Here is a 17,163-nt window from a genome sequence, read left to right on the forward strand (position 1 = left end):
TATAGATGACATTATTTATAAAATAAAATGTAAACAAAGCTAATTTATTAATCACTTCATTTACCTGTATAAAATGTTCTCTAAACTACTTGAAACTGAGCAGAAACAAATTATGGAAATTTCAGTGGTGGACAGTAGTGACTAGTATTAACCAATTTGTATAATAGGGAAATAATCATTAAATATTAATAATTAAATTTTACTTAATTAAATTTACTTAATTAAATGTTACTTTTCCCAATCAAGGGGATTAATTGGGATATTATAAAGTACCAGGAATCCTCCTTGCCCCAGTGTATAATCCCGATTTTTCTATGTCCCACTGCAATGACAGTCATTTCATTAGATGCTCTTGGAAAGTGTCAGCCCATTGCTCTGTGGGGTCTGTCCTCTCTATAGGAAGGTTCAGCAGCCACAGCAGACTCATGGTATCTCAAGAACAGATATTCTCTTTGAACAGGGGATTTTAAGTACATGTATTTGATAGTATTTTTCTTAATAATATTGATTTTTCTTTGGCACAGAAGGAAAAAAACAGAAAGAAAAATCGAAAGTAGCTGAGACTAAATCTCCACCTATGGTCGTTTCCTGTATTAATGTTGATGTGTCCAGTGTTCCCCCGTCCAGAAGTTCTGAAACTCGAAGTGTATCCCTGGCTTCTCATCTTAACCCACCTCAGGTAGATGCTTTTCCACTCTCTCTTTCCTTCAATCTTTATATCTCTGGCCTCAGTTTGTCAAGAGTGCCATTCTATTAAATTCTGTTATCAAGATATTTGGGTCTGTTGGCCAATAAGACTAAAATTTAAAAATAATTATTTCATGGGGTTGAATAGAATCACCAGATTCTTTGATAGAGTAGGGACACTCAGATTTGAGACTTTCCACCTGCTTTGAACTGTAGAGCTGTTTCCATATTTTTGAAGAAAAAAAATGCTTTCCCCCAATAGTTCTAGCCAATTTGAAGGTTACAGATGTTCTCCTGTCCTCCCACCAAAGTGATAAAAGACTCAATCAATGAGTATAGGTTGGGTTCATTCAACATTGAGTTTGTATTAAGTGAACTGTATTAGGTGTTTTAAGGAGATGTAGAGATGAACACAGCATATTCCCTGACCTAGTAAAAGTGAAGAGTATGATACAGGTCAGATGCAAAGTCTTCTGTGAGCATTGTGCAAAAGAGTTGTAGGAGAAGCAGGGAGAAAATGACTTATTCTGCCTGGAGTGAGGCTTTATCTTTTTTGGTTGGAGGTGAAATTTGAACAGAAACATGAAGAAATGGGTAGGCTTTCCTGGATAGGAATTCTGAGTGGGTCAATTCAGACCCACATGGAGGAGTGAGGGAGGGGAACAGTGATTGGACTGAGGCTTAGAGGATGAGATACTGGGACAAGCAGAGTCACTGTGGCAAGACCAGGGCGTTTGGAATCAAGAGACCTATGAGGGGAATTATCTTGGACATGTTTAACTTTTCTAAACTTCAGTTTCTTTATCTATAGAACGAGGGTAATAATATGTTGTGAAACGGATTGTTGTGAGGATAAAACCATATAAATATGTGAGAGCTCCTAACACAGGTATATACTGGGAACTCAATAAATTTTTCTTGAATTGTGTCCCTATTCAAAGATCTAGTGGAGGGGCTTCCTTGGTGGCACAGTGGTTAAGAATCCGCCTGCCAATGCAGGGGACACAGGTTCGAGCCCTGGTCCGGGAAGATCCCACACACCATGGAGCAACTAAGCCCATGCGCCACAACTACTGAGCCTGTGCTCTAGAGCTCGCGAGCCACAACTACTGAGCCTGTGAGCCACAACTACTGAAGCCCGTGCTCCTAGAGCCTGTGCTCTGCAACAAGAGAAGCCACCACAATGGGAAGGCCATGCACCACAACAAAGAGTAGCCCCCCCGCTGCAACTAGAGAAAGCCCATGCGCAGCAACGAATACCCAACGCAGGCAAACATAAAATCAATAAATAAAATAATTAAAAAGAAAAAAAATGATCTCGTGGAAGGTGAGGCTGGAAAGGATGAGCTTGCTTATGGGAGCCCTTCAGGAGTGCTAAGGAGTTTGGACTTTATGTTTGCACAGCCCGTCTGCTGTGGGGAAGCAGAAAAAAGATAAGACAGGATTCCTGGTCCGTACAAGTTAGTTGGAGGGAGTCAAGCCATACCAAACAATACCCCCCCCCCCCCCCCCCCACACACGATATGTTTAGAGTGGATGAGAGTTTGAGCTTTGGATATAGACTACAACTTTGGAGTCCAATGTCACAAGCTATTGACTCTGTGATCTTGAATCTGCCCCTTTCTTTCAAAGCCTGTTCCATTATCTACGGGATCTATGAAATAGGAGGCCATGAGAATTAAAGGAGATAAGACATTTAGTACAGTGTGTGGCACAGAGCAGACTGTTAGCTTTGATTATTATAATCAGATGCTAATTATAGATCATATCATATTTTATTGTATTATAATTAGATGTCTTTTAGCTCATTAGTGCTGTGGGGCTCAGAGGGAAAGTAGCATACCCTCACAAAGTAGAGTAATACATGAACTAAATCCTAAATGACAGGCAAGATTTATTAAGCTGAAAAAGAAAAGGGAGGATGACAAGGCAGAGACAAAAGTATGCACCCAGCATAGGAGCAATAGGGCCCAAGGTTCACGGAGCAGTGGATTGAAACAGAAATATCTCATAGGGTTGTTTTACCCTCTAGTTTAAGGGCTTACAATTAGTCTTTGTTCGTGCTGTTCAAAAGAAACTTTTGGAATTGCTACCAGTTTAATGAACTTTTTGGTCTCTTTAAACTGCTCTGACAGGCTCAACAGTATTGCTCACTTTTCATATTGAAGTATGAATCACATAAAGGAACAGTTGATGAGAACCTAGAAGAGAACATTTAACTATCAGGCAATATAAATACACTTGAAAAATACGGAGATTTTAAAACCTAAGGATTTATTTTAACAGATATTTTGTTGTGTTTACAGTTTTTTATAGTTTTTTAAAATGCTTTTTACGGCTATTTTGTTGTTTGCATTTGGATAAAAGTTAAAAGAAAGTGAATGGGCAACAAAGTTTAAAGTAAAAGTAAAGTACTAGTAGAGTTTATTTTGAAATAGTCAAAGCATTTTAGTGATAATCACAATAGGTCTTACTTTATTCCTCTAACATTTACTTTTATATATATTCAACATGAGGAAAATGTGATTGGGGTGCCACATTTTTCTCGAACTATAATTCTAGTTTCAGAAATCGTGTTTGCCTGAAGCTATATATTATTTTAAATCCTAGTTGGTCATATTACGGGATGGAATAGGAAATTAATAATTACTTAGCCCTGACTTCATGCTTTCACCAAGGTTATCGAATTGAATTCTCCTAATAACTCTATGAAGTAGGAATCATTATCCCCCAGAGTAAAGATTAGGAGGTTAAAAATCTTTCCAAGATGACCAAGCAGGGGGCATTAAGAACTGGGATTCAAATGCAAGCCTGTCAGACTCTGGTCTCAGGTTTTCCCAGGCTCTGGAGCTGGTCCGGGAAGCTCACTGGGGTGAGCTGTGAAGGGTTGGGTCGGAGGAGAGGTGCCAGACAAGCTGACCAGTGGGAGCTGGGACACCTTTTCTTTGCTTCTCCAGACTCTCTGTCCACCCTCTTCACTCTGGTGAAGGTGAACACACAGCAAATGAACAGAGGGCTCCCTGCCCTGCAGCTTTTGGGAGCCAGAGCACGGAGGAGAACGAGGCCTGGCTTGTTTCCTCCTGGCCCTTCTACCAGGTCACAGTGGGTTGGTGGCATTTCTCCATCAGCTACCCGGTCCAGATTCCAGAAGCCTCTCCCTCACTTCTTGCTGCTCCGAGCCTAGGTGTGGTAATGTGTCCCTACTGTTAACAAGCCTTGGGGAATTGCTCATTCCTTATTCATTTCTCTTCACACGTCTTTAGAAAGTATGGTCCCTTTATTAAATGCACCTCAAGTTAGCCAGTTTGAGGCTGCCCTTTGTTTCCTGTGGGCTCCTGACAGGCATCCGTAATTGCAACGGCTCTGGGTGCTGTTTAATTTTTATTCTTTTCACTTTCCTCAGATTCATCGCTTCTCCAATAATTTTTATAGTGACTTGAATGGTGTGATGACAATTCAAGCAAAACCACTTCAGCAGAGACCTACTTATTTTGCAGATAGAACACAGTACGTATAAAAAATAATCACCCAGCCTCTTCCCTGCGCTGGACACACTCGACCACTAAAGACCACTGAGGACGAGATGATAAGAATTGCATTTAATCCCATGCTCCAGGTGTGTCTGAGCACATAACAGCCAATGCATAAGAATGAAAACAGCCTGTTCTAATGACAACCACAAAACAATTCCTGTTAGGTTGGGGCCGATAAGAAAAGGGGACTGTAGCTGTGAATTCTTAATCTTGTGGGCTATACGGTTTGATTACAAACAGTGAGAGACTTAAAACAATGAGATCTCTTCCCCCTGTCGATGATCCTTCACTGAAATTAAAATTGAACTGGAAATGCTGGTCTGTCCATTCATTCAACAAATAGGACTAAATTCTACGTGCCAGGCTGTGTTCTAGACAAAGCCTAGTAATGAGCAAATGCATAGAGCTTACATGTGAGTAATGAACTTGACTTCCCTCCCCCAGGAGTGAGCAAGAGGACAGATCACTGGGTTCAGGGGCCGGTGCTCTTGCCTCGGCCCAGCACCGTCTGGCAAGGATCTTGGAGGCTCGCGGACTACAGACTTCTGCAAAGAAAACACCGGCATACAGGAGGCTGCCTTCTCTTACCTCAGAATCACAGAGAATAAAAATCCCCAGCGTGTACAGTGATGAAGTTCTTAGGGGAACGAAACTGTAAGTCTTGTTTCTCTGGTGGTAAAACAAAGGTCACGGAGGACAGAGATGCTTGTCAATTAGGGTTTATGGTTTATTCTGGACAAAGCATCCCGTCAAATCTTACGTGGACAGTTTTCTAAGTAGCTCATTATTTGGATATTTAACATGAATTTGTTCCAGTAGTATACTTACTACTAGATACTAGCTATTAGCTAGATACTAGAATATAAAGTCAGGTCGTGTACCTACAGCACAGGCAGCTAAGTGCAATGAAACTCCTGATGGAGAGGGTCTTAGATGGGTTTCAATGGCTGAATCTGTAAAACTAATCATTAGCTAATGCTTTTATATATACACAATTAATACTTTCATTGTGAGGTGTAAAAACTGATGTACATAAGATGCGGTTAAAATAAAAGGGACATATACCCATTAGTTTTTATTTATCTTGAAGGGCGAGTTTCATTCTGTGTAGGGAATTTCAGAAAATCTTTTGACCTTAGGAATCAACATCAAATCATTGCCTTATTAGAAAGGAATTTGTCTCTTCCTTTATTGTAGAATTACGAAGGAGCTTTCCAGTTTTCTCACTCACTCAAGTGTGAGGCAATACTTGTGTTAACAACAGCCAGTGTTTGTTGACTGCTTTCATGTTCCCAGCACTAGCTAAATGAATCACATTTATCTTATTTGTGACCTACCACAAACCTTTGAGTTGGTACTCACATTATCCCAAATCTAAGATGAGGAAACAGAGGCTGAAAGGAGTCGAATAACTGGCCAAAGATCACTCCCCCACAGTGCTGCCTGGCTTTGGAGACCAGCCCCTGGACCACCGGGCCACCAGGCTTCCTGCAGCACGGGAGGGAGTTATTACAGGGACCGCATCTAGGTCCCCCTGCGGGGGGGATGTGTAAGCAGCTGCCAGTGCTTAACGAGTGACTAGACTCCTTCGAGATGCACTCCACAGCACCCTTTACAGCTTTATGATAAGTCAGCGTTTCTTTCACTAGTCGGAAGTGCTCTTTCCAGCTTTATTGAGTCTGCTCTGTTAATTCTTTCAAGATCTCACTCCCTCCTCCATGTCACTTTGGGCACCTGGGACCCTCTTCGTCATCCTCTGCCGTGTCAATAGCACATTACTGGCTCTTTCCTCTTCCTCCCAGCCCACCCAGCCTCCACTGTCAGGCTTTCATCAAAAACCTTTTCTATTTTTTACTGAAATAAATTCAGACACCTCCAACTGTACATTCCCTTCCTGTTTTGTCCTGGCCTCTCCCTATTTGTAGATCCATGTCTTTCAACATTTTTAAAATTATTGCCATGCTAAAAAGCCCTTTTAGCGTATCTTTTCTAATTCCTCCCCCACCTGTGAAAGTTTAATATAGTGTAGAGTTTTGTACTTTTTTTTTTTTTTTGCGGTACATGGACCTGTCACTGTTGTGGCCTCTCCCGTTGCAGAGCACACGCTCCAGATGCGCAGGCCCAGTGGCCATGGCTCACGGGCCTAGCCACTCCACAGCATGTGGGATATTCCTGGACCGGGGCACGAACCCGTGTCCCCTGCATTGGCAGGCAGATTCTCAACCACTGCACCACCAGGGAAGCCCTATCAGACATTTTTGAAAGCATGATTTTAATGACTAAAATATAATTATGTGGGTATATAATAATTTACTGTGTTGCCCTATTACTGAAAATTTTCATTTCTTCTATATTTTCACTATTATATTGTACAGTGAACGTTATCTTACATAAATCTTAGTAAGGATGTCTTTAAACTGTTTCCTGGTGGTAAGTCCTAGAAGTAAAGCTACCAGGTCAAAGGTTATGGATATTTTTAAGGCTCTTGAAATATTTTTCCAAAGTTCTTCTAAGAATGGTTCTACCAATTTATAGACCCACTAGCAATCCACAAGACTATTTCCTTGCAGCCTGTAAACTTTAGTTAGTATGTATATTTTAAAACTTGATGAATCAAAAATTGTCATATTTTAATTTTCATGAATTTATTATTAATAAATAAATGAATTAGAATCTGTTTCTAGAATATCCATCTCTATTGTGCACAAATTAGACAATTTAATTTTTCAGTGTTAATATGTGGTAGGGAAGGTCTTTTATCATCATTACTCTTCCTTTGTTGAACTTACCCATGTTGACAAATTTTACAATCTGGTTGTCAAATTTAAAAAAAAAGTATCACATTGGACCTCATAGCATTAAATCTATTAAAAATGTAGGAATAATTGACACTTAGTTTTCCCATCAGAGAACATATTTTGCCTTTTATGACCTTACATAAAGTTTTGTGGTTTTCCTCATCTAGGCCCTGCACATTGAGAATTAATTTTATCCTTCATTGATTGCTCTATTCCCTAAATTTCTACAGTGCTTGTATTCAGAACCAGACACCGTAGCACTATATTATATCAACTGCATTGCATTGTAATCTAATGACTTGATTTGTTTTCAGTACTTTGTAATCTTCTTAAGGAGAGGAACTAGATATTCAAAAACTTCCGTGTTCTGCGCAGGGGCTAGCACAGCTGAGCACTCAGTAAATACAGGCTCACAGTCCTTACTAAACACAGAGGTGACTGGGGCTGGGACTCAGTCCCCTGCCCATCTTGTAGAAACTCAGCTCATCCTACTTGGCGTTTCCTTTGGGAGGCAGGTTGTGATTAATAGCTTCGCGGTAAGGTCTGTTTGTCTCTGTACCTGGGTGCTCAGGTCATGTTGTTGTGTTTACAGGCAAACTGGCGTGGACCACACGGCCTCCCCACCAGTTCAGACCTCAAGGAGCAGGTTGCCACCAATAGGCTCAGAGACTGGGGAGCAGAATATGGCAGTTCCCGGATGGCGTCCTGTTTCTGTAAGACAGATTTCTTAATATTTAAGTGCACCATTTACATTGTTGCAAAACAAACAAACATAATTTGGACACTTCCACATGAACACGGTAGCATAAAATGTCTCCATGATCTGTTTCTTGAAAGTAACTGGCTTGTGAGAATTTATAGGAGGTGGGAGGATTAATTCAATATTTTGTGAAATAAAAACACGGCCCGAACTAAATCAGAAAGTCCAGGTGTCAAGGCCATATCTGACGGTCAGGATGGTGTAGCGAAGAAAATAGCATGAAGATTACGTCAGGGGACAGGCAGATCTGTGTTTGAATCCTGCCACACAAACTCTTCATATGATTTGCTTCCAATTAGTCTCCCTGAGCCTTAATTTTCTCACTTATAAAAGGGCAATAATGATTCCTACCTCAAAGAATTGTTATAAGGATTAAATGAATTTATAGATGTTAAATAATGCCTGGCATAGATTAAGAACACAGTAACATACCCTGCCATTTTTCCCAGCTCTCATTTTTACAGTTAATCTTTGCCATGTTCAATGGAATGTAGGCATAATGTCTTCTTCACCCAGGCTCAACTCAGCCAAGCGACCACAGAAAGTCTGGGGAAGGTATGCTGCTGATAGAATGCCTAACCAGGTTTCCCCCAGATTTATAATGACTGCTCACTTCACTCCAATACAAGTAACTTGGGTCTATTTTATAAAACACAGAAGACCCCCAAGTGTGAGAACATAAAGCCTAGGGAGAGAAAAAACAGCTGAGGCAGGGCTTTCTCTCGCATTCCTTCTGCCTCCCTGAATATAACAGTAAAACTCATTCTCAGAAGGCAAGAGTTGCAAAGCTTTAATATTTAACTTTAGAATATTGTGGCTTAGAGTGGAATCCTAAAAGCAGTCAAATACCACATTTAAAAAAAGTCAGATGCTTCACAAATGCAGAAGAACATTTCTATCATAGTTTAATATTAAGAATTTTATGCCGTTAAGGTTTTTAATCCATATTTACTTATTAAGGCCCTACCACTTTACCGGGTTAAAAACTACAATTACATAATTAAATTGATAGGTGTGTTTAGTGGACCTTATACTTAGCAATATCTAAATAAAAGTTTTCAAATAAGCGAGTGAATGAATGATAAACGAGCGACTGATTGAAGCATATATAGATTTTCTTTTGTCTTTTTAAGGATTGCATTTATTTTAAACAAGAGCATATCATCCTTCATTTAGCTCAGAGGAAGGCATCCACAAAAACATGTGTTGAGCACAGTACCTGTCCGTGTAGAAAGATCACCCCTTCAAGAAAGATCTCTGGCCACGGAACAGTTTTCAAGCCCAGCACATCCCATACATTTTGGGTCGGTTCTCTGTTAACCATAACTTTCGTTTTTAAAAATATTTGAAACGATAAAACTCATCCCTCATTTTATTTTTCTTCTAACAGTCAGATACACCCCGAAAAGGTTCATTGACACTGAGGGAATTTGCTGGTCACACATGGACAGGTCAAGGTTTTTTCACAGGTCGGTGTTCTCCATATACAAATAAAATGATGTAATACGTGAAGTTTCAAGTTTTGGAAAGAGAAATTGGAGATTATCGACCTTGAGAGGACAATTTTGACCAAGAGTTTGTCATCTATGGCTATATCTCAGGAATCTCCATAAAGGGCAAAACTGCAAAGACAAGCACTTCTCTGCTGTTGGTTAAAAAAACAAAAAGTAACTGAGTAAACCTGAAGATCGAAGTGGTTTTGGTAAGCAATTCATGAATCAATTGGGCAGCATCTCATGTGGCAAACAGATATTCTGAGGAGCTGCAGGGCATGGACGGCTTTTATAAAAGGAAGGCAGGACAGGGAAAGGAGATCATCAGCAAGGAAAAAAGGAAAGTTCATTGGAGGAAGGTAAAAGCTCAAGTGATGATAGCTTGTTTTTGGCTGACCTGCCGGGTTTTCCATTGGCTGGGCTTGTTGCTGGGCAAGAAGGAAGTCTTCCTTCCTCCTGCTGGGGCAGGAATGTAGCTGCGCTTCCTGTTTGGGAGAGCAAGGTAGTCTCTTCCTGTTGGGGTCAGTCAGTTACTGATGTCTTCCTGGTGGGGTAAAGGTGAGTGGTGGGCAGGGCATGAGAGCTCCCACTACTGGCTTTCCAACCCCAACTTTGGCTGCGGTTTCCTTTTATTAATTTGCACAGTCTTAAAGGAGAAAATGCCCAAAGTTTCCTAATAATTTAGAGCCTCACCCTCATAAAAAAGAAAATGCTGTCTTGAGTCTTACGAGAAATCAGTGTCTCTCTCTGCTGTAGAGTTTCCATGTTTTTCTTCTGAATGAAACTCTATTTTCAGATTCTCTTTGAAGATCTCATTATAAAAATGCTTCACAAAATTAATACAAATCTTCTAGTTATTTTATGATGTAGAGTTTTACAGATAAATACTTATTCTCAGGTAGTATGCCATTTAAAGAATCAAGTTTCTAGACTGAATTCAGGCCTATGATGTTTTAATTTTCAAAACCGTTACCAACATTTTTGTTCAAGGAGGCAACGTAGCATCGTCATGAGGTGTGCCACTCTGAAATCAAATGCCTCGTTTCCATCCTGACTCGAGCACCTACTAGCTGAGCACTTTAGGAGAGCCTCAACTGCTCCGGGCCTCAGTTCTTTTATAACAGACTAGATGGAGAAAACAATTATTGGAAAAATGTATGGAAAGGACCTAGCTAGATGCCAAGCATACACTGTTTGCTCAAAAAATATGAATCATTTGTATTATAGATAATCTCAAATGTAGAGGATAATTTGCTGTTTTAAGGGAAATAATAATATAACTTTAAAATAAATCTAGTATAATTCAAGCACTGGGACAACTCAGGTTTATCACTGTTTATGTCAGCCCTTCTATAGTTCTATAGCATAGTGATGTCAAAATTTCTCTATTCTTTTGAGATTTTTCTCCTATGCTCATAGCTCTAAGCTGCTGTGTCTTTTTGTTGCTTTTTGCCTTGTGCATTCCCCAGGAGTATTCTCTGTCATTTTCAATGACAATAGTTCTTTCTCTAAAAGGCAGCCATGGTATGTGAGAGAGAGAACAGTGACGGTTGATAAATATGATTCTGCGGATGGCAATAGACAGTGGCTAAGGAGTTTCGGAGATGTTGACTGCAGCGTGCTAAGTGGAGATGCCAAATAGTTTGTTGGGCGTACAGTACTAGAGGTTAGGAGAGGAAACTGGGCTCTGAATTTGTTTAAAATCTGCACTCTTAATTTTTCACCAAATACTAAGTCACTGTATTCTCTTATGAATAACTTTGTGACAACTGTCATTATTGCTGGTTGGAGGCCTTTTTTATGTCTATAGAAGTGATTGAGGGTACATAAGAGAGATGTTCCTATATTTCTAAAGATTTATTTTCTTCTTCTCTGACAGGCTTGTGGTCTCTTGCTTACCTTTGCTTCCAGGTCCAAAAGCGCAGGGGCTATTAACTTATCAGCATTATTCCTGTAGCAGAAAAAAAAAAAGGAAAGGAGAAGCTGAGGGACCAAGAGTGGGAAGGACTTCTTAAGGTAGCTGACAGAGTTCTCTGGGGGAACTCACGGCCAGGACCAAGGCCCAGTGGAGGGGAAGCACCCCTCTTTCTTCTCAGCACCCAGCGTGGCAGTTTTTCCAGATGACTATTTCCTGATTTGTGTACAAGTGACATTGAGTTTTTTTTTTTTTCGTTTTAAAAAATATCATCTGCATGGAACATATAACACGATCCTTTTGGGACCTGGGATTTGTAACATTTTAATGAGAATTTTGCTTGGTGTTTCAGGTTCACAATTTCCACCTAAATCTTTTCAGAGGACAACTTTGACTTTCAGAAAGAGATTCCAAGTGGCGTGTTGATGTGACTTCACCAGGACTGCAACACCTGCTGAAGCATTCAAAGCCTTGGTACACCATTTATCACTTGAAAACTAGAAGAAGTATTGTTATATATCTGTCTGACAGTCTGAGATGTTCGACTGCCTGAGAGAAATGCAAACAAATAAACAACTTAATTTTGAACACTTTTTGCTGTAAAGAGAATACAAGTCAAACCCACCAACCTTCTTCATTATCGGAAGCATTCCAGTAAAGGTTCTTTAGGCTTTGCTCAGAAGAATCTAATATGTGTTTATAATTCATCCTTTTATTAATTATACACAGACACACACATGCTTAGTGCGTGTATTCACACACTACTTCGTATATGAAAGTATATTATCTAGGAATATGCCATTTTATCTAGGAGTATGTAACTTTATGTCTTTTGAGATTTTTTGTCTCATTCTATTATTAATTCCATCAAAGTCCTAGTCACTAATAGATATTACTCCCTCCTTTAGAAAACAGCAAAGTCACCTTTGGTACAATATGACAGGTTGACTAATGTTCAGATTGTTCTAGTCATTGTGCTGACTTTCTTATACCTTTTTAAAAAAGCACTTTAGGGGCTTCCCTGGTGGCTGGTGCAGTGGTCGGGAGTCCGCCTGCCGATGCAGGGGACGCGGGTTCGTGCCCCGGTCTGGGGGCCCGTGAGCCATGGCCGCTGAGCCTGCGCGTCTGGAGCCTGTGCTCTGCAACGGGAGAGGCCACAACAGTGAGAGGCCCGCGTACCACAAAAAATAAAAAATAAAAAAATAAAAAATAGAAGTACAGTGGTCTAGACTCATACCTTATAAACATTTTCTATTGGAAAATAAAGTACTAGTTTGGAGATAACATAAAGTCTTGGCTTTACCACTCACTTAAAAAAAAACAACAGCCTGCTCATGCATATATTTTAACACCTGTATTGAAGATAATACAGATAATAATCTAGAGTTTATTAAATAATGCTTAAATCAAGGATGGTGTAGGGCAGTGTTTTCATAATAATCTACTTTGATAAATGAGTCTCATCTTAGAATTTCCCTAACAAAGTTTGAAAACGGCAAATCAAATTACTCCTGAGATCAATTTTTAAACTAAGGTTAGTGACTATATTAATTAAAATGTCAGTTTATCCAAAACCAAGAAGAAATGAAGAAATTTAAAAATAATATAAAAACATGTAAAATACCATAGAAAACTACTAGATTGTATGAATTTAATACTAAAGGAAGTATCCATAGAGTTGTTATTCTGAACTAGAATGGGATTTCTATACCAATTAAGAGATACATTTTTATAATATAAATCATTTGCATATTATATTTTTATTGTCATTGTTTTCTTATGACTACAGATCATGGTTAGGATGTTTAATTCTTTAATTTTTAATAAAAAGTGTTGAGTTTTCAAAAATTCATTACATTTATAAAATCTTTAGATTCCCAATTTTCAATATAATTTGTGTAAATATTTCTCTATTCTGCAGTGTCTAATACACAGGTTACTCATTCATTTATTTCCAACTCCATAGCAAACTTTTCCCTGTGAATTCAAAATACATATCCATACATGTTTGTGAGGGTTTTACCTCATTTTTGAGTACACCAATTTAATCTTCGTTTCAGAAAATGGCATTCCTGTGCGGCAATCATACTTGATATTTATCAAGCACCTCCTTTGTATAAGATTCTGTTCTAAGCATTGGGCTGAACAAGACAAAGTTTTGCCCTAATAGAACTTATACTCCAGTGGAGCGCACAGACTATAAACAAATCAATAGAAACGTAAGGTGAGCTAACAATCAGTGCTATGAAGAAATATAAAATAAGGCCATGTGACAGCGGAAAGAGTTGCAACTTTAGATAGGACAGTCAGGGGAGGCTTTATTGCAGAGGTAGTCTTTGAGCAAAGACTCAAAGCAAATGAGAAAAGAAGCCATGTAGAAATGGAAAAAAGAATTCTAGACAGAGGAAAAAACACACAGCCCAAAACAGGAGCATACCTGGAGGTTTGAAGAGCAGCAGAGAGGCCAGTGGGACGTGGGATGGGATTAGCAAGGGGGTAAATAATAAAGAATGAGATCAGCAAAGTAATAGGAGCTGAGGGTTTAAGATGCTTTCTGGCCTTGGAAGTTGTAAATTATCCGAAATGGGGAGCCACTGGAAAGTTTTGAGGACCAAGTGATGAGATGATGTTTCAGATCAGATGGTAGTGGTGCAGCTGGGGAGGAGTCAGGGACCTTGGGTGTGTTCTCAAATTTGAGCCAATAGGATTTGCCATTGGACTGGATGAGCAGGGTAATAAAAAATCCAGATTGCCTCGAAAGCTCTGGCTTAACACTTGGAAAGATGGTGTTGGCCTTTCCCGAAATCAGAAAAAGTTCAAGAGGAGCAGATTTGGAGGCATGTTGAGACATGTTTGTTTGAGATGCCTGAAGTGGAGATGTTGAGGTGTTTGGATATCTGTCCCTGGGGTTTAGAGAGGAGGTAGAGACTGGGCTGTGTGTGTGTGTGTGTATATATATATATGGTATTTAAGTACTGAAATGGATGAGATAACCAAGAAAGTGAGAACTTAGAAGCAGGGAAAAAAGAGTTCTGAGCCCCGGGCATCTTAACATCTGGAGGTACGGGATGTGAAGAGAAACTAGTAAAGCAGACAGAATAACTGGTGAGGGAGAAAAAAATCAAGATAATATGGAGTCAAAGTCAAATGGGGGCGGCGGGGTTCAAGGAAGTGATAAGGACTCAAACATGTTGAATGCTGTTGATAAGTCAATTTAGATAAGGTCTGAGAAATGACTTAAAGATTTAGCTACATGGGAGATATTGGTGATCTTGACAAGATATGTGCTAGAAGAATGGACAACACAAAAGTCTGAAGAGGCTTCAGGAGAGAATAAGAGGAGGAATTGAAGACAGTAGGAATTTACACTGATCATTTGATGTGTGTGAGTATATAGATAACATAGTTCTATATCCAGTGAGAATTTATTTTTTTAATCTAAATTAGGTACCTTTTTCATACTGGGAATTATTCCAAGTGAGATAAAATTTAAGGAAATCAGTGTTAACATGTACAAAGGCCTTCTGTAGTTTATAACACATTGTGGCCCACGACTTTAACTTTCAGAAGCACTTATTTGAAGCTGGGGAGAGTAGCAAAGACCTTCCAAGTGGGAAGGGATTCGTCCTTTACTGTAGAATGAATCTTCAGGAGAGAAAGTAAGTTCACACCTTCCTACTCAGTTGGATTAGTTCCATGAAGCTGACAATGAATGTGGTTACAGAGGCAGACAGATTGTCTTCACCCTGGCACAGCACTGTTTCCTACACAGAGCATCCTTACCTTTTACGGTGGACCTTCTATGATGCAGCACTGTGTACGCTGCTACCAGGAGAGAAGGATGCATTTCTTGCAGGCCTGGCCATCTGACTGGTTTCCTCTGAAATGTAAATATTCCAAGGCAGTATGAGAAGGGTCCCATCTGGTAACAAGAAAACCACAGGAAAGATGAAAGGGAACAAAGGGACAAGGCTTTTCTTTTGTTGACCCTTAAAAAAAACCTTCAGTGTCCTGTTCCTCACCCACAAATTGCCTTCAAAATAAAACTAAACGGTGTACGCCTGGCAGTCAAGGTTTATTTCAGCTCGCTCCATGCCACCCATCAACATCATCTCGCTCTAGGCACTCTGAGCTACCTTGTGCTCCAAGCAGGGGCCCCTACACCGTCTCCTGAACCCCTCATACCCTTCCCTGACCTGGGGCACTTCTCTCGTGCTGCCTGGAGCATTCACTCCCCCCACCCCATCCCTCCCTCTTTCTCGACTTCCTGAGGTCTGCAGTTGTAGGTTATACTCCTTGTTTTGTCCACAGGGATTAGCAGAGAGTCAGATATAGACAAATCTTGTACTTTTATAGCTTTAATTGGCCTTGTGGCTCAGCCTCAGTCCTTTAGAGAGAAGGAAATGAGAGCCCAGAAGATATACTGAAAGATATTACACAGATATATTTTTTTGAAGTGTTAAAGTAATTCAACAATATGGAAGTGAATAACATAAAAAGTGTAAGTTCTCCATTCCCACGCAGTCGAGTTGATCATTATTTTTCTTTCCAGGTATTAATCTAGCTGCAGAGAAAAAAAATTCTCCCAAAGAGGGCATTACATTATATACTTTGTTCTGCAACTTGTTTATTATTTTTTTCCACTTAATATTTCATGAACGTCTTTCTGTGTCGGTATATATAGATGACTTGAAGAAATTCAGTTGGAGAAAAGTCTTAGTATGTTTTTCTCTACATCAAAGAGGCTCTGCAGGTGGCTGCAAGTAAAGCTAATCCAATTAAGCAAAATAAAAATACAGGGTATTCTCAATATTCCAGCTTCCTTGGCACTTTTCCTATAGCTTAGGGACGTGCTGCTAGGAGAGGGACCCTCCATCCCAGCGCCTTTGTGAAGAAGGATCAAGTGTACACAAGGGAACCAGAGTCAGGATTGGGTACCTGGAGAAAAGAGAGAATTTGGTAGTTAGGGAAACCAGCCCCTGGGCAGAAGTGGAGCATCCTCCTCACTGTCCTTACCTTTTCCCTCCGCAGGCTCAGAGGTTTGTCTCCTTTCCCTTTTGAGAGCACTCCATAACTACTGTCTCCTTATCGAAACCTCCCCTCCCAGCATCACTTACCTCCACCGCTTTCAGAGAACGCGACCTCCATCCTCTCCCACCCGCCCTTGCCTTGTTCTCTTGGAGTGCTACCTTTTCTTGTTCCCGAAAATATTTTGAAAAATATTTGGATCACAACAACCTTACTCAACTCCCCTGTGTCGCAATCAGCCATCCGATGCAGACTGATAACTGGTGCCCCTAAGGTCGTGTCCCTAAGGCTACTCTGGATCAGAGTAGGTAGCTGCCCGAATGACCCCGATGCGGATGCCAGGATGCAACCCACCTCCGGGCGGGTAGGCAGCCAGTCCCAGCGGAGTGGACCACTGGCAGATGTGCAAGGAAATGAGCTTAGGTACCCAGCCGGGAAAAAACGAGCTCCAGAGGCTGAGTTTCAAACCAGATACGTCTTTGTTTCCATTTTAAAATATCCTGCGCACTCTAGCCTGAGTTGTCCCGTTCCCAGCAGAGGGGGTCCTATAAGCCAAAGCTCAGCCCCCTCTGGCCCCGGAGCGCCTCTCCATCACTAAGCTGCCTTCCATTTCACCTTCAGCATCCTCCCCGCTCCACCCACTAACGTGCCACCATTTACATCAGCGCAGCCCACAATGCTCGTTTCCCGGACTTTCGTTTTCTGCTCGAAGCAAACAAAAGAGGCCGGTTACGTCGGCTTGGGCCCCCGCGGTGCCTGATCTAGGAGCCTCGGAGACTCCAACCTTGTCGCGAGAAGCAGGGCTGCCCCCGCTTCAGGGCGGCCAGGCCTGTGCCCACCTCCGGCCGGACGGGGAAGTGAGCGGGGCCGGCGACGCCCCCTTCTGCTCCCGGAGCGCCGCCCGACTTTCCAGAGGCCAGGAAACTCCGCCCGGGGCCGGCGCCCTTGA

The 17,163-nt window shown here is 40.9% G+C and overlaps 1 protein-coding gene and 1 long non-coding RNA gene across 4 annotated transcripts in view; one reads left to right on the forward strand and one right to left on the reverse strand.

The window, feature by feature from the left end:
• The window catches only part of FAM149A (family with sequence similarity 149 member A), a 30,335-nt gene extending 17,409 nt beyond the window's left edge, over nucleotides 1–12,926 (forward strand). Inside the window, exons 8-13 of one of the 2 annotated variants that reach the window (XM_082680387.1) lie at nucleotides 525–679; nucleotides 4,091–4,194; nucleotides 4,665–4,874; nucleotides 7,611–7,731; nucleotides 9,169–9,247; nucleotides 11,539–12,926. In XM_082680387.1, the coding sequence (XP_082536513.1) occupies nucleotides 525–679; nucleotides 4,091–4,194; nucleotides 4,665–4,874; nucleotides 7,611–7,731; nucleotides 9,169–9,247; nucleotides 11,539–11,612 (743 nt within the window). In that variant the 3' untranslated portion in view covers nucleotides 11,613–12,926. The remainder of the gene's footprint in view (nucleotides 1–524; nucleotides 680–4,090; nucleotides 4,195–4,664; nucleotides 4,875–7,610; nucleotides 7,732–9,168; nucleotides 9,248–11,538) is intronic. The other variant, XM_082680388.1, reaches the window with a different exon arrangement.
• On the reverse strand, nucleotides 12,190–17,035 carry LOC309839043. 2 transcript variants are annotated; one of them, XR_014298447.1, is made up of 3 exons: nucleotides 16,875–17,035; nucleotides 14,970–15,066; nucleotides 12,190–12,325 (listed from the first exon to the last, which is right to left on the reverse strand). It is a non-coding gene; the product is annotated as an uncharacterized lncRNA (long non-coding RNA). The 2 variants fall into 2 exon arrangements; XR_014298448.1 differs by lacking the exon at nucleotides 16,875–17,035 and adding an exon at nucleotides 16,304–16,381.
• Nucleotides 17,036–17,163: the final 128 nt, after the last annotated feature.

Source organism: Grampus griseus (genome assembly GCF_964374135.1).
Source record: "Grampus griseus genome assembly, chromosome: 21".
Taxonomy (NCBI): Eukaryota; Metazoa; Chordata; class Mammalia; order Artiodactyla; family Delphinidae; genus Grampus; species Grampus griseus.